The sequence below is a fragment of the Coenobita brevimanus genome, chromosome 50 (genome assembly GCF_032717465.1).
Source record: "Coenobita brevimanus isolate Jiangsu-jjx chromosome 50, ASM3271746v2, whole genome shotgun sequence".
Classification (NCBI taxonomy): Eukaryota; Metazoa; Arthropoda; class Malacostraca; order Decapoda; family Coenobitidae; genus Coenobita; species Coenobita brevimanus.
In genome coordinates, this window is record NC_137003.1 from 20,787,310 (window position 1) to 20,812,187 (window position 24,878).

At 41.0% G+C, this 24,878-nt stretch overlaps 1 protein-coding gene across 1 annotated transcript in view; it reads right to left on the bottom strand.

Annotated features, from left to right (window-relative positions):
- Positions 1-14,679, bottom strand: part of LOC145399703 (putative glutamate receptor) — a 127,014-nt gene extending 112,335 nt beyond the window's left edge. The window contains exon 1 of the mRNA XM_080272250.1: positions 14,437-14,679. Coding sequence (XP_080128376.1) covers positions 14,437-14,679 — 243 coding nt within the window. The remainder of the gene's footprint in view (positions 1-14,436) is intronic.
- Between the last annotated feature and the right edge of the window lie 10,199 nt (positions 14,680-24,878).

Sequence of the window (24,878 nt, forward strand, 5' to 3'; positions counted from 1 at the left end):
TAAAGCAATTTGCAAAGTTATCGTGCAGTCCTATGTTCGGTCCATTCACCAAATGGAAGGCGTGTGTTGCTATTGTTGTTGTTGTTATTATTATTATTATTTATATTCTTATATAGACGCTTGTGAAAGAACTGAAACAGAAGCAATAACTGCTAGGAACTTGCTACACAACATGGTGAATATATTTTTACCAGTCACAATAGCGAAGCTGGTATTGTTTTCAGTTTGTCTGTGTGTGTGTCACTGTCTGTTAGCACGATAACTTCGCAACCGCTCAAGATATCATCACGATATTTTACAGGTTTGTAGTAGGGAAAAAAATCGATCACGAGTTCAAAATTGGTGAAAGTAGGTCAAGGTCTTCATGTCTGTTACCACGATAACCTCGCAACCACTCAACATATCGTTACAAAATTTTACAGGTGTGTAGTAGGGATGATAATCTCCTACGAGTTCGAGACTGGTGAAAGTAGGTCACTGTCAAGGTCATTTCCGAGCACCGCTAGATATGTATCGGCTCGTTGCCGGTGTGATTCCCCCCTGGGGGGACCTCTAATTATTTTTTTTTAAATAAATATTAATGGTATATCCAGGCTAGAATAGCTGCTAAGCAGAGATATTTCGAGCTGAAGGGGTTAAGGAGTGATTCTTCTAACGCCTAAAGATGTAAAAGAATTAACACTAAACGAACTAAAACAACTGAAGCAAGAATAAAAGCATAGACTTGGTGCAGCAAAATGGTCGGACATATTTCTAGGTCTTGCCTTATTATTCAATACTCAGTGCAGTTTTAAGCTAATTATTCCAAGGCCTATTATTATACTGTTCTAAATTTCCGAGTTGTTTTCTGATATCACAGATTGTCCTTACATCATTGTTTCCTTCTACACTTTTCTTCAGTGATATTTACTCACATTTTAACTCTCTGTGGGCACTATTTTGTAATTCATTTATTTATTTATTTTTTAAAGATATGTAAAAGCCAAGTTTCATTAATCTCTTCAGCTCGAAAACCTCTTGATTTTGTTTGACTGATGTCAAAATCCTTCGTAGTGAAGAAGTTGATGAAGACTGTATTTAATCTCTTTACTTTTAATGATCTCCCGTCAGGCTGAATAAAATAATTTGAGGGTGGCACGAATCACACACACACACACACACACACACTGGGAGTCAGAGAGAGCAGACGTGCAACGTCGGCGCTCCGTACCGAGCCAGCACGGCCAGTGGCATTACCTAAATTAGTATCTTTATATGAGTCAAGCTCTGTACCAGGTTAGACTAAATGATTTTTCATTATTAAAAGAAAAAAAAGTAAGAAGTTTAAACAAAACTTGTTCAAACAGAAAAGAGAACCGAGAGGCGAAAGAATGCGCTCAGTCAGCTGAGGTTTGTTTAGACTACAGCTGCACGGGGAATGTAAGTACATGTACTCTGTGCTTTTAGTATTGCAAAATGGACACATACTTTAGTAAAACAAATTTGGAAAAGAAAATGGATAAAGGTAGAAAGCAAGATGATGATTTCTACCAAGAACTGGTTGAAGTGGAGACTCACAATAGACTGGTTGAACGTGTACGCAAATTGGAAATGGCTTTCAAAAATGAAATTGATGAAATAAAGAAGCAGATGCACTTGCAAAAGGAAGAAATAGAAAAACTAGGAAGGAAGGCCAACAAGAAAGACACAACCATCAGTGAACTAACAGTGGAACTGAGTACACTTAGGAAGAAAGTGAGTGAAACGGCAAGTACAGTAGTCAATCATGAGAGTGTTATGGAAGAGTTCAAAAATGATACAGAGACAATTAGGTAAGTAAGCAGTCTGATAGACCAGAGCAGTGATATTGAGGAGAAGATAACACAGGTGAATAAAGCTGTGCAAAGCTACAAAAATGATGTGGAAACCACGTATGCTGAAACGGTGAAAGTAAAGAATGACTTAGAAACAAGGGTGGAGGAAAAAAGCATTAAACAGGAAGTGAAAAGAATAATCCAAAACAATCCAAAGTTAGTCAGAGATTCAGTAGTACAAATCTATAGTAATCACTGGTATAGAAGAGGAAGAAGTAAAAAAACAAGATCACAAGAGACTAAAAGGAGATGGCAAATGTAATGAGCTTACTGAAAGAAGTATCAGAGGAAATCTGTAGTACAGACATAGGGGAACACAAAAGGTTAGGGAAATAAGAGAAAAGCAAGACAAGACCTCTAAAGGTGACTTTCCAGAGTGTAAACACTGTGGAGGAGATATTAAAAAAATGCAAAGAATCTTATGGAAAAAGAGGAGTTCAAAAATGTATGGATAAAAAGATGCCTAACACAGGAGGAACTGGAATTACTGAAAGAGAAGAGGGATGAAGCAAAAACAAAAAAAAAGGGAAGATCAGAAGAAGAGAAGAACACATTTTTTTTTTTTTTACAAAGTAATAGGATTGCAGGTACAAAAGTGGTACACAAACAGGAGGGAATAAAAAGGAGGAAGGTAGTAGAACAATGTCATGACAAGTATATAAACAAGATGATAAAGTTGATGTACTCAAATGTGGATGGAATGGTATCTAAATTACTAAAGATAAATGATTATGTCAGAGAAAATGAACCACAAATAATATGCCTAACTGAAACAAAACTAACACCAAGAATATCCAATGATATCACCCTCCACTCGGCAAAAGCGATCATGCAGTACTAAATTACAACTTCAGGATAGCATATGACATCGTTAACAGCAATGAAAGTTACAAAAAGAGCCTAAACTATAAAAAGGGAAATTTTCAAGACCTAAAGAAGTGTTTCTTAGAAGTTGATTGGGAAAATGAGCTTAGAGGACAAGATTTAAATGCTGTATATAAAAAATTCTGTGAATTTTATGAAATAGGAGTCCAGTAGTACATCCCACAGCACAAAGAAGCAGATAAGAAAATACAGAAATGGTTCAATACAGACTGTAAAAATTCAAAAGAAAGAAGAGATTTGTTGTGGAATAGATATAGAAGACACAATAGTGAAAGGGCGTATAATAATTACAAACAGGCAAGAAACGATTATACAAGAATAAGGAGGGAGGCCCAAAAACAGTTTGAGGAGGATATAGTAAATAAAAGTAGTGATCAACCAAAGCTGTTTTACAGCTACATTTGAAGCAAAACCAAAGTAAAAGATATAATACAATCCATTACGGACGAGGGAATCACTTATACGCAAGAGAAAGATATTTGTGAAGCACTAAATAAGAATTTCCAATTAGTTTTTACAAAAGAAAAAAATTTTGAAAGGGACTATGTGGAACATGCATGTCCACACATACAATCTGGACAAGTGTCATGTAATCAAGTTTGGTAAAAGTGGAAAAAGACCTGATTGGGATTATAAGTTAGGAAATAAAACCCTATGCACATCAGAAAGAGAGAAGGACCTAGGTGTGATTATCAATAACAGACTATCTCCGGCTGACCACATCAGCGAGAAGGTTCGGAACATGTATACACTGCTTGCAAATATGAGAATAGCATTCACATACATAAATGAAGACATGCTAAGAAGGATAATAACATCATTCATTAGACCAACCCTGGAATATGCATCAGTAGTCTGGAGTCCGCATCTCAAAAAACACATAGACAAGATTGAAAAAGTTCAAAGGGCCGCTACAAGATGGATACCAAGCTTAAGGGACCTATAAGCTACGAAGAAAGACTAAATAAACTGAATCTACCAACACTACAGGAGAGAAGGAAAAGAGGTGACTTGATAATGTTATATAAGTGCATATCAGGGAAGGAGAAAATAGACATAAATGATTACTTAACATATGGAGAAGCATCAGCAAGAGGACACTGCAAAAAACTGCATAAGAAGAGAGATGATAAAGACGTAAGGAAATTCAGTTTCCCAAACAGAGCAATTGATCAATGGAATGCACTACCGAATGAAATAGTGTGTGCCAAAACAATTCACAAATTTAAGGATATATACGATAAATATGGTTTAAGACACGGGACGGTACGAGCTTGACTCATTCCTATAAAGATACAATTAGGTAAGAACAGTTAGGTAAGAACACACACACACACACACACACACACAATCTTAAGCTAAATCAACCCATTTTCCCTCTATGTTCTCCGAGTGATTTCCAGAGCGATACCAGCTACTGATTAGAGCCCTTACTATACTCGTATAGGAGGGATTAAATTATGGTGGTGACCGTGATATTTGAATCCTTAATTAAAAGGGTAGTCGTATTTTCGGTGTTAAGGACGCTATCTAAAACACGTCAGATCAAAACGAATATTTCCCTTCCAACAGATCATGAGATGCAGGCCCAAAGCCCATATAATATGTCGGGACACTTGCTGATAAAAACGCGTCCGTGTTGCGCATCAAGCGCTATGACGCCACATGGCGGTTTTTCAGCTCAGATGCTCACGAGCCACGGGTGGGTGAGGGTGGGGAGCTGTCGTGATTTCGACTCCCCTTTCCAGTTCTCTTACCCAAGACCAAGGTAATTCTCTTGATCTTGTCATTATATATATATATATATATATATATATATATATATATATATATATATAAAATACAGTTGATATCCAATTCTGTAATGAACGGGTGGATGTAAACGTTTTTTCTTTAATATATATATATATATAATACAGTTAATATCCAATTCTGTAATGAACGGGTGGATGTAAACGTTTTTTCTTTAATTCCTACCTTTTCCTTATATTTACTGAATTATATAACCCGTGTAATGGTCAGGAAAAAACCCTTCCGTCAGCCCCTTACCTGCGTTAAACCAGCTCTTCATAAACATGTCAACTCATCATCTCATGAACATCAACCTTTTATCACTGACATATTATCTACCCATAAAATTACTAGAAATAATGTGTAAAAAAAAAAAAAAAATCATTCCTCTGCTGCCATAGTAATTTATTATAGTCCCTGTTCAAATATCATTGGATCCGTTTTCTGTGTTAGCACTAACGCCAAGTGACGTCACTATTGTATCTCCCCCCGACCCCTACATGCGCGCATTCCGACATGTTATTATATGGACTTTGTGCAGGCCTATCGCTCTCCCAGAAAAACCGGGATGGCGGTGCATGAGATGTTTGTGCTGCTGTGACTGGCTGCAGTGTCCATCATGGTCATTGCCGAGGGGACAGGAACCAGGTAGCATATTCCAGAAATTATTTGGGCTTCATCCTTTTGCTGGAATAACGTATTCTTTCTGTTTATCCTTGCTACTTGTAGTTAATGTCAGCTTCATCCTTATGCTGCAATAACGTTATTTTTTCAAATCCTTGTTGTCTATCATTGTTTATCCTTTTGCTGCGATAGCGGCATTTTTTTATATTTATATTCTTGTTGTCCTCATATAATTTAAGCCTCATGGGAAGAACCTTTATAATGACGGAATTAGCATAATGGAGAATAATCCTCTTCAAATTGTAAAGTCTCTTCTGAGTTAATGAAAATCGTCTGGGAAGCAAATGACAAATGAAACTGACGTGATTGTACTCAATGGATTCAGATAAAATATTAACGTTGTCTTAAATTATCTTCACGCATAACGCTACCAACATCTTACAACCAAATACTGTAACATCAGTGTGAGAATATACTAATTCAATCTATCTACCTATAGCCAGAAACCTTGATGGTGTAAGTGGTCCCCACAAACAAATTGCCTCCATGTTGCAACGTCCTTTGCCATTTGGCTACTCTCCCTCCAACTCACACACCCCTCTCTTGTTTATCTTATCTATTCCATCTCCCCATATCATCCCTCATCTCTTCCTCCCCCTCTCCTCCTCCATTACTCATGGTCGACCTAGATAATTCACATTCCTGAAGGAAGTATTATTTTTGAAGAATCATCACCAATTTTCTTCATGAATGATTTCTACCAAGTTTATTCATGAAATATTCCAGACAGCTATATTTGTGAAGCAGCTATGTAAAACGGTGTTAGCTATGTAATACCTTAACTTCTGCTACTACTGTTACAGCCACTAGTACTATTACCACCACCACCACTACAGCAACAACAATTACTAGTACTGCTTTGACTACTACTAGCAGTAGTAGTAGTAGTGGTAGTAATAGTAGTAGTAGTAGCAGTATAGTAGTAGTCCTCATTTCATCCGAAACGTGAACCTGATGGTCTGCAGAAGTTCCCTTTCCCACTGCAGCCCGTAACTTCCTTGTGGGGGATAGGGAGGGGGTGAGGGACGTTAGTGTAACCAGACAGTTGAGCTGTCCATATGAATGCGTCCCTATCGAGCACCTTGAATACTCGAGAGGCATTAATCCCAGTGATGTTCACCATTGCAGCTCCAACTCAACTCGGCGGTGGGCGAAGCACTGGCAGAAGAAAGGCAGCCTGCCCTCTCGCAGACCCGGTAACGTCCTGGGCCCCACACTGGCAACTATGTATCTGTATACCACAGTTACCCACAACACTGCCTTCTGACCCCACCTCCTGTTTATCCGTATAATGAGTTTAAAATTGCTATATGATTCACAAACGGAGTCACTTACCCAACTACCAGCGAATTTCCTCAGATGAAATTGGTGGGCAGTGGACCAAGGAAGTGTTTAGTAGATTTTGGAGTGGATCTGGATCCAGATCCAAGAATAAATCATAATTTAATTTGTGCTGGCGGAGAAATGCGTTCTCTGAGAAGGTGTAAGCGGGGAGACTAAGACGTAGAATTAATTGACTGTGTGAGACCGTAAAAATATTTGTCTGGTAGGGAGGAAGAATTACAGCATTATATCAAAGTATACTGGTGCTGGCTGACGTATGCGTCATCGGAGTGTTTCTAGTTCGTCTAGTGGCAACAGAAGACAAAATGCAAATAACGTTATCGTGTTATTGATGTGACTTCAGGCTCGTCTGAAACGTCAACGCAGTGGACTGCAGGCTTAAGTTGCTTTTTTCTGTAGACCACCATCCTACATTCAGGGGATAGGGAAGAATCTAATGGCAATAACCTGGCAGCGTAGCCAATCGGTTATATAGGTGACACCACATGAAGGCGTCCCTCTCCAAAACCTGTCGTCGTCGTATTCAGAACCATCGCCGTTACCTGTTAAAGTAAGCAAGGGCAACTCACTTGTGGCGGGTCCAATTCTCGACTTACAGTATCAGTGTGTGGGTAGAGGTGTGAAGTACACAACACTAGTCCCTCACGGACGTAATATTCTCACAGCAGTAACACTTTCACGGGATGCACGTGGAGTCACACATCGCTTGAACTCCCCTCTTTTGGAGTCTCCGTCTAGTAAATCCAAGGATCGACGTCACTTCGTCCCTCACTTGTCCCTGACTACCCACACACTGTCCCCACACTCGCCCATAACTTCTACTCTAAGGCCTGGTGTTCATTATAACTAGGCTAATGGATGTTATGCTGACGCGACCTTACATACATATAAACACCGTGTCAGCATCCTTGTGCCTCTCTCTCTCTCTCCTAGACACTCTCTGTCTGTCTGTCTGTCTGTCTGTCTGTCTCTCACTCTCTCTCTCTCTCTCTCTTTACAGCGTTAGATGCTGTAAGAGTATATATATATATATATATATATATATATATATATATATATATATATATATATATATATATATATTTGCAGAGACTTCACTTCACCGTGAAGATATGTATGCAAACTAACCACAGGAGAAATGAAAGGAGCGACAGTGAGTACTTTCGTATATTACATCTTCAGACAGATGTAATATATATATATATATATATATATATATATATATATATATATATATATATATATATATATATATATATATATATATATATATATATATATATATATATATATATATATATATATATATATATATATATATATATATATACATACCATGAAAATAATAGAAGTATATGGACCAACTTCTCAAAGCTCAGATGAAGAAATAGAAACATTCTATGATGACATCTCCCAGATTATGGAAGAAGAAAAGACAACATATACTATACTCATGAGAGACTTCAATGCAAAAATTGGGAAGTCGAAAAATGGAGAAGCACGTATGTGAAAATTTGGAGTGGGAGAAAAGGAATGAAAGAGGAGAAATACTCTTAAATTTTGCTGAAATGTTTAACATGAGAATAATGAACACATTCTTCCACAAAAGAACAGGGAGAAAGTGGACTTGGAGAAGCCCAAATGGAGAAACAAAAGAATGAAATCGACTTTATTATAGCGGATAAGAATGACACGATTACAAATGTCACAGTTATCAGCAAAGTAAATATAGGCAGTGATCATAGAGTGGTGGGATGCACAGCCAGACTCAATTTCAGAAGTGAAAGAAGAAGATGATTAAAGATAAAAAGATATGACCAATAAGAGTAAACGAAAACAAAGCAGCCTTTCAGTTGGAAATAAGGAACAGATTTCAGGCTTTAAGTAATGCTGAGTGTGACATTGATGAGCTGAATGACAGACTAATAAAAGTGCTAAGAGAATCAGCGGAGGTAGTAGGAAAACCTAATACAACCAAAGCCAAGAAGTATTCAGAAAAGACATTCGAGCTTATGAAAAAACGAAAGGAAATGAAAGTAAAAACAAAGAAAGAAGAAACAGAACGAGCGGAATTAAATAAGCTTATCAACAAAAGACAAAGAGAAGAAAAAAGAAAGAGAAACATGGATCAGATCGAAGAAACCATAAACAATGGAATACCGGTAAGTCTGAAACAGGTCCGAAGTAAAATGGCACTAGGAAAGCAACAAATGACATAATTGAAAGAAAATAACGGACTATCTATCTAATCCCAGATGCCTCAATCCCGTCTGGGGTAGCCACAAACAAATCGCCTCCACGTCATCCTGTCCCCCGCCATTTCACTGCCCTGCTCCCAACTCATACACCCCTCTCTCATTTACCTCTCCACCCCATGCCTCCCTCTATCCTCGGCCTCCCCCTCCCTCTTCCCCCTTCCACCTCACTCACATACACTCTCTTCGTCAGTCTCTCACCCTCCATCCTCTCCACATGGCCAAACCACCTCAGTGTGTTCCTCATAACGCTTCCTATCACATCCACATCCACACCACAACGCTCCTTTATATCCTCATTCGTCAGCCTGTCTCTCCATGTGACTCCACAGGCTCCTCTTAAATAACTCATTTCCACTGCTCTCACTCTTGACTTGTGTCCTACCAAGAACGTCCAAGCTTCACTTCCATACGTTAGAGTTGGTAGCACAATACTGTCATGTAGTAACTTTTTCATTTCCATGCTCACTTCCCTGTTTCTTATCACTGCTTTCAAAGAACCAGCAACCTTTCTTCCCTGCTGTACCCTTTCAAGCACTTCACCCTCCAAACCTCCATCCTTACTCATCACACTAGCCAAGTACTTAAACGTACTCCCACTTTCCAATTCCTCACCATCCAACCTCGCTGTACATTCACTGACTTTACCTCTCTTAAAGACCATCACTTTACTCTTCCCTACATTCACCTTTAGTTTCTGTTTCTTACACACTCTCCCAAACTCATCCACCAAGCCTTGGAACTCCCCTTCGTCTTCTCTCAACAACACATTATCATCTGCAAACAACAGTACAGGGAGTTTCCAAACACTATCCTCTCTCACCAGAGCCACTCCAACATCCACTACCCTACCTTGTACCTCTTTTAGTACCCCATCCATGTACAATAACGGTGAAATCATTAAATGCCTAGATTAGATGGTGAAGAGAGTTGAAGAATTTTACAAAGAACTTTGTGCATCAAAGACAGTAGTATCAATAGCTAACTTTTCAGTTGACAAATGTGAAATACCTGAGGTAACACCAGACGAAGTAGATATTTCTCTTAAAAACATGAAAAGAGGGAAGGCTCCGGGAGAAGATGGAATAGTAACATTTAATGTTGGATGCAGGAGTAGAAGTACAAAATAGGCTTGGTCACTTATTTACCCACTGTATCAAAAAGAAGAAAATTCCCAAAACATGGTGTAATGCAATAGTTCTTTTACTCTACAAAAAAAGGTGACTCAAAAGATCTTAGTAACTATCGACCCATTAGCTTGTTATCAGTCATTTACAAACTCTTCACTAAAGTCCTTACGAACAGAATAACAACAATTTTGGAGGAGAACCAACCCCGTGAACAGGCAGGATTCCGAAGCGGGTATTCAACCACCGATCATCTACATACAATGAATTAGCTAACTGAGAAAACTACAGAATATAATAAACCACTGTGCTTAGGTTTCCTTGATTTCGAAAAGGCTTTTGATTCAGTGGAACACATAGCGATTATAAATTCACTGCGAGAACAAGGAGTGAATGAGAACATTGTAAAACTGCTCGAAAACATAATTATGTAAAGGGGGAACTGCTACAGTTTAATTACAAAGGATTCGGAAAAAAATTAAGATTGAGAAGGGCGTGCGTCAGGGAGATACAATTTCACCAATATTATTTACATCATGCCTAGATAGTATTATCAGAAAGCTAGACTGGGAAAATAAAGGAGTGAACTTAGGTGGAGAAAAGCTAAATCATTTAAGATTTGCAGATGACATTGTCCTAATCTCAGAAACAGTGGAGGCATTGCAAGAACTGTTAAATGACCTGAACAAAGAAAGTCTGAAAGTAGGCCTGAAGATGAACCGGAGTAAAACTAAAGTAATGTTTAATCCTCAAACACCAAAGAGCGTCATCAGAATATGCGATGAAATTCTTGAAGAAGTTGAGGAGTACAACTACTTGGGACAAATACTAAAATTAACAAAAGATCATGATAGCGAAAGAAAAAGACGCATTACAATTGGATGGAAACCTTTCGGTAAACATAGAGACATTATGAAAAGTAGCGTGCCAGTTTGTATGAAGCGAAAAGTATATAACGAATGTATAATTCCAGCTATGACGTATGGTTGTGAGACCTGGAAACTGACAAAATCGATGGAAAATAAATTAATCCGTTCTCAGAGAGCAATGGAAAGGTCAGTGTTGGGAATATCTTTAAGAGACAGGAAAAGATCAACTTGGGTGAGAGAGCAGACTAAAGTCAAATGTATCATAGAAGTTATAAAAGAACGGAAGTGATGGTGGGCAGGCCATATAGCAAGAATAAGGGATAACCGATGGAGCAAGAGGCTGACAGACTGGACACAAAGAGATTGTAAGCGTAGCAGAAAAAGGCCAGACAGGAGATGGAGAGATGAGATAGAAAAATTTGCAGTGAAAACGTGGAAAAGATTGGCCCAGTCAAGGAATTTATGGAAAAGGTTGGGGGAAGCCTTTGTTCAGCAGTGGACTAGTTATGGCTGCTGCTGCTGCTGCTGCTGTTGCTGCTGCTGCTGCTGCTGCTGATATATATATATATATATATATATATATATATATATATATATATATATATATATATATATAATCATCCGGACCACCTTTTCCACCCCAAAGCAGGGTGAGGTGTAGCAATGTCCAGACAGCCCAAATTTGCCCAATTGAATGGGCCATGCTTCCATTTACTCATCATTCAAACCCCCGAATTCCTGGTTCAATCGGATACGCCAAAAACATTCACCACTTTCTGTAACTTCACAAAAACGTACATGATAGAGTTAATCTGGACATTGTCACGTTAAAAAGGGTGCCAAATCTCTGTTCATGCACGTCTCCTCACAATATTAATCCAGCCAGCTCGATCTCTTGTCAATTCCCTAGCCTCACTGACTTCCAAACCTCTCATCCTCACAAACTCATCCACCACATCTCTCCACCTTCTCCTTGGCCTACATCAGCTCCTCCTTCCTCCAAATTCGCTCAGACATACCATTTTCACCACTCTATTGTTATCCATTCTGTCCACATGACCATACCTTCTCAGTACACTCTCTTCGATTCTGGTGTCCAGAGACTTCCTCACTCCACATCCTTCATGAATTGCATTATTTCGAAATCCTATCCACTCTCTGTATTCCACATACATTCGTCAGCAGTCCCATCTCCACTGCTCACTCCCGACTTTTCATTTTCATGCCACACCATAGTCTCACATCCATATGTTAACCCTACCAGGCACGTTGACACAAATCTTCTTTGTGGTTTGGCAGATAAACGCCCATTGGCACGAATTGCGTGCAAAAGCATAAAAAACGCCATAGAAAGAAAAGTTTTTGGCCAATTTGCGTCAAATTTGGATGCGTTCTAGCGGATGCATTCCTCTTCTGAGATAAACACTTGGTAACACTGTACAGCCTCCCAGGAGGCTGCCTGTAGTGAGAAACCTCAGTCGATCACAAGAAGCCACACTGTGAGGATATGTCACGTGTGCTGTCCCTTTAACTCACCCTAATTCTCAGCCTCCCGCCCAAGTCGAAGCTCCAATAGACTGAGTGTGATAATATATTATTTCTGAACATAATCTTAAGTGATTTTGTCGATGGTACATAGATATATTGAGAAGAAATGGTGCCCGTTATCAGTTGTTAGGCTTAGGGGCAAGATGCGTGTTCACTGTGGCGAGGTTTCGCCACTCTGCATCCCCTGGGCCCTATGCTGTGACTACACATACATATATAGAAAAGCCAATGCCTAAACTGTATAGCGTGTGAAAGCTATAGTGGCTTGCTTTGCGATATAATGGAATTAGTATGTGTTACGTACGCCATAGCCAGAGTGTGGAATAGAGCAGGTATTACCTGTATGCCGTAGTTGGGATGGAATTATTAGAGGTGTTTAGGGATGGCTATTGTGATTGTCATACTGTATATGCATATGAATTTGTGTGAAATATAAGGCCAACATGCTGCGAGTGTTCGTGACAGAGTGTGGTGTGTGCCAGCATAGCAGTGCATCGTAAATCTCTAGCCGAAAGTGCTACGTCACGATCACATTGTACCATAGTAAGGAATGTAAACTATTGTGGAGGTAGGGGTGGCATAATTGTGGCAGTCATGTATTTGCATATGATTTAGTGAAAAGTGTACATAAATTGAGCTGCGAGTGTTTGTGAAAGAATCATTTTAGGGTGTGACGCGTAGGTTAGCGATAATTTAGCAGAAGGTGTGCATGGACGCCAGGACGCCGGGCAAAAACGTGTCATTGAACATGTACTGTAACTTGCTAAGAGATTAGTGAGAAGTTATACTTTATGTAGAATGAACGTGAAATGAGCTGCGAGTGTCCGTGAAGGAAATCTGTGCATGTGTCGCGAAGGTTAGCGAGACCTTAACGGCAGGAATGCATGGACGCCAGGATGCCGGCCAACAACATGTGTCACTAAACAGGTACTGCAATGTGCTAAGACATTTGTTGATTATTATAAAATGTTTGTGATATGTGTCACGAGTGTTTGTTGTGGGATGTGGGTGCATAGCGCATGTCAGTGATACCTTAGTGGCAGGTGTGCAGGTGATGTAAGGATGCCAGCCAATGACAGACGTCAGTGGACAGGTACTGTAACATGCTAAGACATTTGATGATTATGATTTATATAAAATGTTTGTGATATGTGTCACGAATGTTCGTTGTGCGATGTGGATGCATTGCGTATGTCAGCGATACCTTAGCGGCAGCCGTGCAGGTGATGTAAGGACGCCAGGCAATGACGGACGTCAGTGGACAGGTACTGTAAAGTGCTAAGACAAATGTTGATTATTTATGATTTATAATAAAATGTTTGTGATATGGGTCACGAGTGCTCGTCCAGAGATATTTTCATGTGTTGGGGGAACCGTGGGGGAAGGAGGGAAAATATATATATATATATATATATATATCAGCAGCAGCAGCCGTTTGAGTATCCGCTGCAGGACCAGCCTATCCCGACCGAAGTAGGGACGATACAGCCTATTTGTCTTTTACCAAGTGGCTTAGGCTTTCTGGTAGAGATTGTATGTAGGGAGAAAACTGCTTGTAAGTGTGATTGTAGTGTTGTAGTGGCTTTGGATGTGTGTGTAGTCTGTGAACCAAGTGCAGTTGGGCCGCGTAAACCAACTGGGTGCAAACATACTTTACAGTATGCGACACTGGTTCAATCACAGCACCCCTGGTGTCCGCCCAAGCTGTACATGGACGGTAGAATGCTTCCAAAGTTTATTCCCCTTGCAGGGCGTGAACCATCGCTCTCCAGTGTACAAAAACGCACACTTTACCACTGTACCACAGAGGCTCCATATATATATATATATATATATATATAATGTTTGGCACACACCCACGGACAAAAGTGGACAGGTATTACATTATGCAAAGACACTGAAAAGTTATCGTTTATGTGAACTGTTCGTAAATGGTGCATCACTTGGCTGTACGGAAAGATAAAACATCACTTGTGTAGTGCTGCTCTCAATGGAAGGTGTTGCGTGACTGAATAATATATCTTGTTTTTCAGCTGAGAACTGAAAAAGCTCATACTGGACTTTCTGAGTCAGTGCTTACCAACATGGAGAAGAGGGATTTGTCTTCTGATGAGTGGTAAAAGGTTCTCTTCGAGGAGGAGACCGAGAGCGAGGAGGATGAGGACAATGTCCAACGCCATTCCCCTTGGGCAGTTTTGTCCCCACCCCTACCACGACGGGAGCAGACACCACCACTTCCAGTGTCGGGACTATCAGCCCAGCCATCGTCTCCACTTGGACGACAGGCATCACCTTTCCTCAGACCTCTCACTGCAGCAGCCATCATGGTCTCTCCACCTCAAGCCTCCAGTTCCCCCTTGGCCGAGCCTGACACCGGTAGCAGGGCCTCGTTACACGTCACTGGCGCCTGCACGCAGTGTGGTGTCTGTGGCACAGCTGGTGCGGAAGGCGGCTGTGTCGTTGGCCCCTGCCCAGTTGACAAGGGCGCTGTCTCCAACAGCATTCATCCCCCCTATCGTTTTGCAGCAGCAGAAGACAGTCTTGTCGTCATCAATGTCGGAGTCATCATCAACTCGATGAGGCCGGCGTGGTCCACGGCCCGGCTATGGGAGGCAGCCAAGGGGTGTCTGAGGAGTCCGAAGGGTGTCAGTACACCGACCTACTGCCACCACTGCGAGGGGTGTTGCCGCAGAGGATCCAGGGTTGAGCAGTGGCCCATTTACACCAGCTAATGGGCCCTTCACAGGATCCCCAGAAATGAGGGTGGATCCACCAATAACGCCTTTGCAGTTCTTCCAGCTGTTTTTCACCAGGGAGTTGTTGACGTATTTCACCCTTGAGACCAACAACTATGCATCATTCCTGGGGAGTGTGTTGGACGTATGGTGTCACGAATCAAATTCGCAACATTTCCCTTTTGTGAGAAGCCACGAACTATTAGTGGAAAACTCTCTGTGTATCACTCAGTTAACCGTTTCTCTCTCCATTTCGGGGTATACTTTTCAAAACATTCGTCACTGTTTCAAAAGTGACCGATTTAATGCACGTCACTAAGTGCTCTACTGAGCGATACTATTGTTTATTGTTCGCCCCTGCTTGCCTTAACCGTTAGAAAAATGCGGCCTAGTGCTCCGCTTTTCTTTCCCACAACTTATTCAGTCGAGTGTTTGCTCTGACGGAGAGAGGTCCTGTGCTCCAGAAGTGTGAGAGGAGAGGTCAGCTAGCACCCAAGCTCCACTAGTACAGTTCCCCAGAGCTCCCACCTTTGAATTGGGTGATACACAGCATTCATCGTCCAGTATTTCTTTTCGTTTTCCTAGTCTTAAGAGTTTAATTAAGGTGTTTTTTCCTAGGCGTAAGAATGTAGCTCGTGTGTGAGTGAGTGAGTGCGATCTCATTAATTTGATTTTGAATTGTAACGTTAAATTGATTTTGTAATCAATAAATTTAACAGTTCTTTTTCTTGAACTTAATGTAATGTAAACTCTTGTTTCATTTCTCCACAATTAAGCTTATTTTCCATATAGCTCCTAGCTTGCATAAACGTTTTGCTATTCATAACTGGTACTTAGACCAGTCTTGTATTAAACTTAAAATCCGTTGTGCCTCTTAGGAATTAAGCACCAGCAAGAGCCTGATATTATTATTAGTATTAGTTATTTATTGTCAGGGGTGAAGTAACCTTCTCCAGAGGCTAACAGTACTAAGAAACAGCAATTGAGTAATTAGTCTCTGCTGTGTACTGTTGAGGAAGTTTATAAATTCTCATTCTTAAAGAATCGTGAGAAGAAGTCAGCGTAAAGTAATCGTTTCTTGATTTAGTAAGACAATCATTGTCCCTGCTCTTCAATATTATTGAATATTATTATCAATTAAATAATATTTAGCATATATTTAAAAAACCCAGTGATATTTTAAAAACCCCGTGACAATTGGCGACCTCGCCAGGATATTAATTCCTAGCTCTAAAGCTATTCACGAGATAGTGCTCACTCGTTCATATTTAGGTATTTATAATTAAAGTTTATAGGCACAAGTTTACTGGTGTTTACCGTTAATTTAGCAAGTGAATTTTTGCTTTATTAATCCATAGAGTATTTAACTCTATTTAGTACTTTATTTTTGGTAACGCCAGACGATTTTATTCACTCCTGGGTAGCCGCCGTACCCATTGTGTTAATTATTGAGTTCTCAGTTATTTGCATTTTTGTTTTTATTTTTGCCAGTTAACTAGATAAGACTGGTCACCACTAGCTTGTGTCTGTATTATTTACTTGCGTTATTAGCATTCGTTTGCGAAGCAGTCAGTACTCAGTTTCGTTTGCTTAATAAATTAGCGCCATGGCTACCACTGTATTTTTACAGGAAGCCAAAGAAATGGGTCTTTCGGACCCAACCGAAATTAAAGAGTATATACTCTCACGGCATAATCAGGAGCAGCAGCGCGAGAATGATGCCCGTGAAGCGACAACAGCGCGACGAGCTAGTACAAGAGCAAGAACAGCGCGAATACGAGCGTGAACAACGAGACAGAGAACAAGAACACGAACGTGCCAAGCGAGAAGCGCGCGAAAAACATGAACTTGAAGTGCTGAAGCTCAAGCGAGATTCCTTGGCTTCAGACACGTCTGGTGCAGTTAGTCCAAGCTCCACGAGCGTTCTCCCTGCACATGTCCTGGCGACCCCAAGCATCAAGTTTCCTTCATACAAGGAAAGCGAGCGAATCGAGCCGTACATAGCTCGTTTTGAGGACATGGCAGACATGTATCAACTGGATGAGGCAGCTAAGCGGATCCAATTTCTTAGTTTATTTGAGGGACCTGCCCTCGATATTCTCCACAGAATTCGTGGAGACAATCTCACATATGAGATGATGAAAGCTGCACTCATTAAGGCGTATGGTCTCACAGTAGACGACGCCAAAGTTCAGTTCATGCGAGCTCGTCTCCAAGACAAGGAGACAGCTGTTCAGTTCCTCGACCGTCTCACAGCTTACTAAAATGAGTGGATGGAGAAAGATGAAACTCCTTCCATGCGTGAGGGGATAATTGACCTTATGCTGCGTACACAGCTGGAGAGGTCGTGGCCTGCTGAGCTCATAGCACAGCTTAAGATCTGCCAGGTGAAAGATGCCAGCCAAATGGCAGAAAAGGCTGACGCATTCTTTACTGCATACGGGTATCAAACTTGTAAGCAAAACACCTGGAGCAGAAAAGATACTGCCAAGTCTGGGAAATCGTCTCAGACTGAACCCCAGCAACAAGGTCATTCTCAGAATAATGGCCAAGGTCCAAAACCGCAGTGGAAGGACCAGGGGCAAAACACTCAGAAACCTGAGTGGAAGAGGTACAACAAAGACCCTAACCAGCAGCAGTATCAGCCACGCAACCGACCGTCGGGACAAACTTTTTCACCACCAGCTCAAAAGAGGCAGGAAGCGAATGCAGCCTTCATTCCTCAGCAGCAGCATGGTGGTCACGTCCCTACCGGTATGGGTACTTCCCCACAGTTCACTAGTCCCACAGTGACAGTGAACCCCCCTCCACAGATGGCCAATGTTCCATCTTCCCAATATGATTCTCAAGGCACAATGTTTGCCGCATCAATTCAGCAGCCTCATGAGTGGCTAGCTGCTTCCTCCACAGGCCCTCCCACAGGTGACAGTACCTTCCTTGTTCAGCAAGGGTTTGTGGGAGACATTCTTGTGAAGGTCCTGAGAGATAATGGTTCCTCAGGATTTGAATTTCATTTAATCAGGCTTTACTGATCTTCCAGAAGACCCGCCGACATGTCGTAAAAATACCCCGGCTAATACCAATACACCAGTCCTGTATGAGACAGACCTAGCATGTATTCAATATGGACGGTGAGTGTTAGCGCCGAAGTGGTGACATGTAGAGGTGTATGGTATGTAGGAGGACTGCTGGGCCATGATAGCAGGCTGTGAAGCCTATGCCGAGAGTCGGACACATAAAAAAAAAAAAAAAAAAAAAAAGGTGGCATCTCCATTTTATACTGGTACGACACTTGCAGTTGTCATGCCAGAACCTTTATTTGACCTAATTGTAGGCAACATTCACGGAGTCAAGGATAGTTGCTCCGATGATGACGCTACTCAGACTTCGGCTGCTGTGGTAACACGAGCCATGGCTGAGGCTCCAGACTGTGTCACCCCAGTGATCATTGAATCGCCGCAAGATCTGATGTGTAGTCAACTTGTTGTACAAGAACAACATTCTGACCCAACACTTGCTGCCGTGCGGAACAAACAAAAGGGTCGAGTGATTAAGTATTCACGGGGAGGTCAAGCCAAGTTCCTTTGCAAACAAGGTCGGCTCTACCGTGAGTCACAAACACCCGAGGGCGAGGTTCGACTGCAGTTTGTCGTTCCCGCCAAGTACCGCCTAGCAGTGTTAGAATGGGGTCATTGTTCAGCCTCAGGAGGTCACATGGGCAAAAGGAAGACCCAGGGCCATATCCGAGCTGACTTTTTCTGGCCAGGGATGGGACGGGACATAGATAGTTTTGTCCGTTCTTGCAGTGTGTGTCAAAGTAACACCACTAATCAGGGATATGTCCTTCCTGTGCCGTTCATAACCACATCTGTAATCTCTGAGACAGTTGAGAGACAGGGTAGTGGTGAAGTGGGTGCAGACCTAACGTCTCACCCATTGGCCCCACAGGACACAGTATGTCCAGGGCCTGTACATACATATTATGTACCGTAAGTTAAGGGGGAAGTTTGAGAGAGAACTCCGCAGAGGCGACTCGAGGCTATGGAAGACCCGAGTTTGCACAAGGATTCTCAGCTCCCCGATACTAATATAAGTACTGTAGGTTAAGGGGGAAGTGAGAACTCCGCAGAGGCGACTTGAGGCTATGGAAGACCCGAGTTTGCACAAGGATTCTCAGCTCCTCTATATTAATATAAGTACTGTAGGTTAAGGCACAGGTTGAGGACCCGTGTGCAGTTCGAGGCTATGGAAGACCCGAGTTTGCACAGGGATTCTCAACTTGTCGACACTAATCGTGTGCTGTAATTAATGGCGACCTCGAATGTATGAAGCTTAGGCTGTCACTCGTATTTTTCAGCCAGAGCGTACTTTTCGTAGCATGTACTGATTGCTAGGCAGAGAGAGTAATTGTAACTTAATAAGAATGTTGTCTCATTGACACTTTTGATGCTCCACCTTAATTGGTTTTGCAGGTACAGCAATGGGTGTAGCAGTTTTGCTGTGCAGGCCAGCTGATCGTCTGCTGCACGCTGCCGCCTCTTCTCCTCTACCTTCGTTGTCGCCATGTTATTATTTACTGTGTCATTTTACACGTAGGTACAGTTACACCACAACTGTCACACCTACACCGTGTATTACATACACCACGCTACACAACAATTAGTTGTCAGTGTAAATGTAGCGACTTTTCCCTCGGTTTGACCTGAGTACAGGATTTTCACCGTCGTCACGGAGTTTTTCCCTCAAGCTTGCTTCTATTAACGTAAATACGAGTTTTTTTTCGCTCACTGGCGACTGCGACTTTCTCCTGTAACAAGATAGCACACACACTACAGTGTGAATCTTGTGTGAATGAGTTAGGTTCTGTACATATATATATATATATATATCCACAAATTTTTTCCCATAAGGAAAAAATTAAATTTTGTAGGGGCGTAATGTCACGAATCAAATTCGCGACATTTCCCTTTTGTGAGAAGCCACGAACTATTAGTGGAAAACTCACTGTGTATCGCTCAGTTAACCGTTTCTCTCTCCATTTCGGGGTATACTTTTCAAAACATTCGTCACTGTTTCAAAAGTGACCGATTTAATGCACGTCACTAAGTGCTCTACTGAGCGATACTATTGTTTATTATTCGCCCCTGCTTGCCTTAACCGTTAGAAAAATGCGGCCTAGTGCTCCGCTTTTCTTTCCCACAACTTATTCAGTCGAGTGTTTGCTCTGACGGAGAGAGGTCCTGTGCTCCAGAAGTGTGAGAGGAGAGGTCAGCTAGCACCCAAGCTCCACTAGTACAGTTCCCCAGAGCTCCCACCTTTGAAATGGGTGATAAACAGCATTCATCGTCCAGTATTTCTTTTCGTTTTCCTAGTCTTAAGAGTTTAATTAAGGTGTTTTTTCCTAGGCGTAAGAATGTAGCTCGTGTGTGAGTGAGTGAGTGCGATCTCATTAATTTGATTTTGAATTATAACGTTAAATTTATTTTGTAATCAATAAATTTAACAGTTCTTTTTCTTGAGCTTAATGTAATGTAAACTTTTGTTTCATTTCTCCCCAATTAAGCTTATTTTCCATATAGCTCCTAGCTTGCATAAACGTTTTGCTATTCATAACTGGTGTGAAAAATGTTGAGTAATTCTGGTAAACAAATCGGGGCCCTCTTTCTGTGCACCAAAATGTGAGAAATGTTTAATGTATCCAAGTCGGTATCCCTGCCGGGACACCGCTAAGCAACAATTTTCTCGATACACAACTCGTAGGTCGTTACTCTTCCCTAAAGTTGTCTAAGTAAATCAAACAAGTCTCAGAGTTAGGTGATTCGTAAATTGAATTTAACTCACCTACAATACTATTCTCTATCTTATCTCTTCGCTAATCCCCCCTTGAATTGGCCAATTCGTAAAGGTTACTTAGCTATATGAAGAGGGAGTGATCGTTAACCGATGACGATGAGGCTGCCTGGTATAGTTGCTTGGGGAAGCAAGCGTCCTAATGGTGTATATACAATCGTGCTAACTCCACGAGAGCTAGGAGCAAAGTCTTAACTCCACAAGGTCTGGGAGCAGAGTGAGTGAACGCGGCAAACCCCAACTCTTCATCGAATTGTGGGTTGCCAACTCTTATTTAATTACAGTACTAAATACAGTTAAATTACATCATGATATGTACAGGGCAAATCTAACAAATTAATCTTATTTCCACTTAAACTAAAGTTAGACCAATTATTCCCTTTAACTATGTAAATATCTTAATTCCACATCTGCCATAACAGGGGACTCTTTCCCTGCTTGCCACGTCACCTATCGCACAGATGCAGTTTAGGTCAGTGGAAAATACCACATAATTACATGTATTTATAACGCATAGTTGTCCACGGGGGTTAAATGCAGTAGCATTTAATTTATCAATAACAAGAATTATTAAAGAGAACGTCGTTTCTGGGTTATTAAAACCGCTTGAATAATTAACAACAGTCTCTATATATCCTCTGCCTTTAACCAGGGATAACTATGATAAATTTAGAGAGCGCAACTGCTCTGGGGAAAAATATTTCCCACAGTTTTGGGGCCGGCGGAAAATGATACGTTGTATCATGTAATATGACCCTTAGCCAAGAGTTCCCTCCATAGTTCTCGAGAACCCTGTGCTGCGGCCCTACTAGGTCGCGCCTCTTGACCCATTTGATTTTCACCATCCTCTGGATCTGGAGTGGCTGCTAACTCAAGGGGTACCAGTTTATCAATAGTTTTTTTTTACTGGTATGTCCCCTGCATTTTATTTTTACGAGTCTCAGCACCCCTTCAAAATCTGGGTGTGTGGAGATCACTTTAGCTAATGGCCACTGGGATCTTGGTTGTTCAGCCTTCACTAAGACCACATCTCCTATGTTAATAACTGATTTGTTGCTGGCAGCTTGAGCTCCATAAAACCTCTCGCGTAGGTTCAAAAGATACTCTTCGCTCCAGTGTCTATTCCAAGTATCCAGCACCCTTTTCAGACGTTGACATCCCTCCCGAAGGTGTTGTCCTAAATCATTATTTTCTATGTTAGGATCATCAACTTCTTCCTGGATATCCACACAAGGCATCGGATGGAGCTTCGTGCCATATAACATGTGAGCCGGTGTTAAGGCCTCTAGCGAGTCGCTAGTGTCATCTTGATAAGTCAGAGGTCTATTATTAACCCTGGCTTCAATTTCAGTTATTACTGTTCTTAAATCTTCTCTCGTGATCTTAGTTCTATGTAATGTTTTCCTCAGGCAGTTCTTGACAATACCAATCATTCTTTCGGTAAATCCATTTTGCCATGGAGCTCTTGGAGCTGTGAACTGCCAAATACAATTTCTGATTCCCAGCGCCAACTTAACCTTTGGGTCGTTCATTATGTTAAAAAATAAAGGAGCTGCTCCAACGAAATTAGTTCCGTTGTCGCTTATTAACTTGCCAGGACAAGACCTTCTAGCGGCAAATCTGCGAAAGACACTGAGGAATGTCTCTGAGCTTAGGTCTTCCGCTAATTCTAGATGGACTGACCTTGTGTAGGCACAAGTAAATAAACAAATGTAAACTTTATATAGAAGGGCCGACTTATGATCACTCTATCCTTCGGTAGGGCTGGTGGTCCTGGGTAGATATAAGGTCTCTGCTCATACCTCCTACAAATGATGCAGTTTTTTGAGATATTTTTTAATAACCTGTCTACCCTTAGGAATCCAGTACCTTTCCCGAATTTGGGCTAAGGTCTGCGGTACACCTCCATGAAGAGTGGAATCATGGGCTTCCTTTATAATAAGTTGTACAAAGCATCCACTCTTAGGTAATAAAATGGGATGTTTGGTTTGGATGGGCAAGTCAGCCTTTACCAATCGGCCTCGACATCTTATCAGACCCTTTCCGTCTAAGAACAAGCCTAAATTCTTCATCAGCTTATTCCCCTTTCCAGTGTCTTGGTCTAAAAGTTTATATATTTCCCTGTAAGAATTTCTTTGTACTCTTTTCAGCCAGTATTCTAGGGGATCTAATTTCTGAAACCCCACCTTCTTATTCAAAAATTCAACAACCAATTTAGTAGTATTTAGAAGCTGTCTTACTGATAAGAATCGGCTAATGTCAATTACTTCTGGCTCAGGTACTATAGGATCCAAGTTCACTACACTAATCTCAGCAATACTGTACTGTTTCTGTTCAGGCCAATCCTTAGTGAGTAACCATTTAGGACCTTTAAACCACAAGTTATCTTTGATCAGTCTCCTTGCGGTTGAACCTCTCGAGAGCAGATCAGCTGGATTTTGTTTGGAGGACACATGCATGAAATTAAATTTGGAAAACAGCTCTTTAATAGTCTTCACTCTATTACGGACGAAAGGAATTTTGCTGTCTTCCTTCCCTATCCAGTAAAGACAAATCTCACTGTCAGTTCATATGTAAATATCCTCAAATTGTGTATCATGAGTAATGGTTATATACCTGGCCAATTTAGTTCCTACTTCTATGGAAGCCAATTCCATTTGAGGTAGGGTTCTTCCTTTAGTTGGCGCAACTCTGGCTTTGGACATTATAATCTTACTATCCTCTCCTGTTGCGCAATAAGCTACTGCTCCATAGGCCTTTTGAGAAGCATCACAAAATATGTGTAAGTGCGACTTCTCATTACTGTTTATTTTCCTGCAAATACATATGCTTGATGTAGTTTCAAACTCCTTTCTAATCTGTTCCCATTGTTCCACATATGTCTCACCTAATTCAGTGTCCCAGTCTAACTTTTCTCGCCAAGCCTCCTGTACTAAACATTTGCCCCTAATAACTATAGGACTGACCAATCCTAATTGGTCAAATGGCTTGGAAACCTGGCTTAACAAGGACCTCTTGGTGAGAGTGACATCAGAGAACTTAATTGATTTCAGACTTATTACATCAGCTGTTGTATCCCAGTTAAGACCTAACACATATTGAATTTTGGGAATGTCAGAATCTGGATAGTCCTCTTGTATTTTTTTCCTCAAAAGCGGTGAATTTGTATTCCAGCTCTGTAACGGCAAATTTGCCTTCCCACATTCGGAATTGGCTACTTCATAAGCCTTCAAAGCTTCCGATTCTGTATCAGCAACACCTCGCAAATTATCCATATAAAAAGCCTGCCCTATTTCTGGACATTTGGCATTTTCAAAATGATACTTTAGAGTGTTGCAAAGTAGGAAAGGACTAGCACAAGAGCCAAAGAGCACTGATCGGAAACAGTAAGTTTTCAATGGACTATCCTCATTTTGAGGATCATGAGGCCAGAGAAATTTTGTAAATTTCCTATCCTCATCTCTCAGTCCTATTCTGAGAAAAGCCTTACTAATGTCTGCTGTGTAAGCGTAAGGTTTCTCTCTAAATCTTAGTAACACATTCCCTAATTTCTCTGTTAGTGTAAGTCCAGAGTATAGACAATCGTTCAAGCTAGCTGATCCCATGGACGCTTTACTACTACAGTTGAATACTATCCTTATGGGAGTAGTTACTGAATCCTTGCTTACAGCATGATGTGGTAAGTAGTGTCCTTCTTTGTGGTTAACAGGATATTCTACCTCTTCTATAAATTTATTCTTTAATTGATCCTTTATAATATTATCATATAGGGTCAGATGTTCTGGTTTATCTCTCAACTTTCTTAGAAGAGAATTTAACTGAGCTTTAGCTGCTTGGTAATTTGTTGGTAACTCTGAATGGTTTAGTTTTCATGGTAATCCTACCCAATACTGTCCATCCTTAAATTCCACAGACTGCTTATACAAGTCCAAAGTTA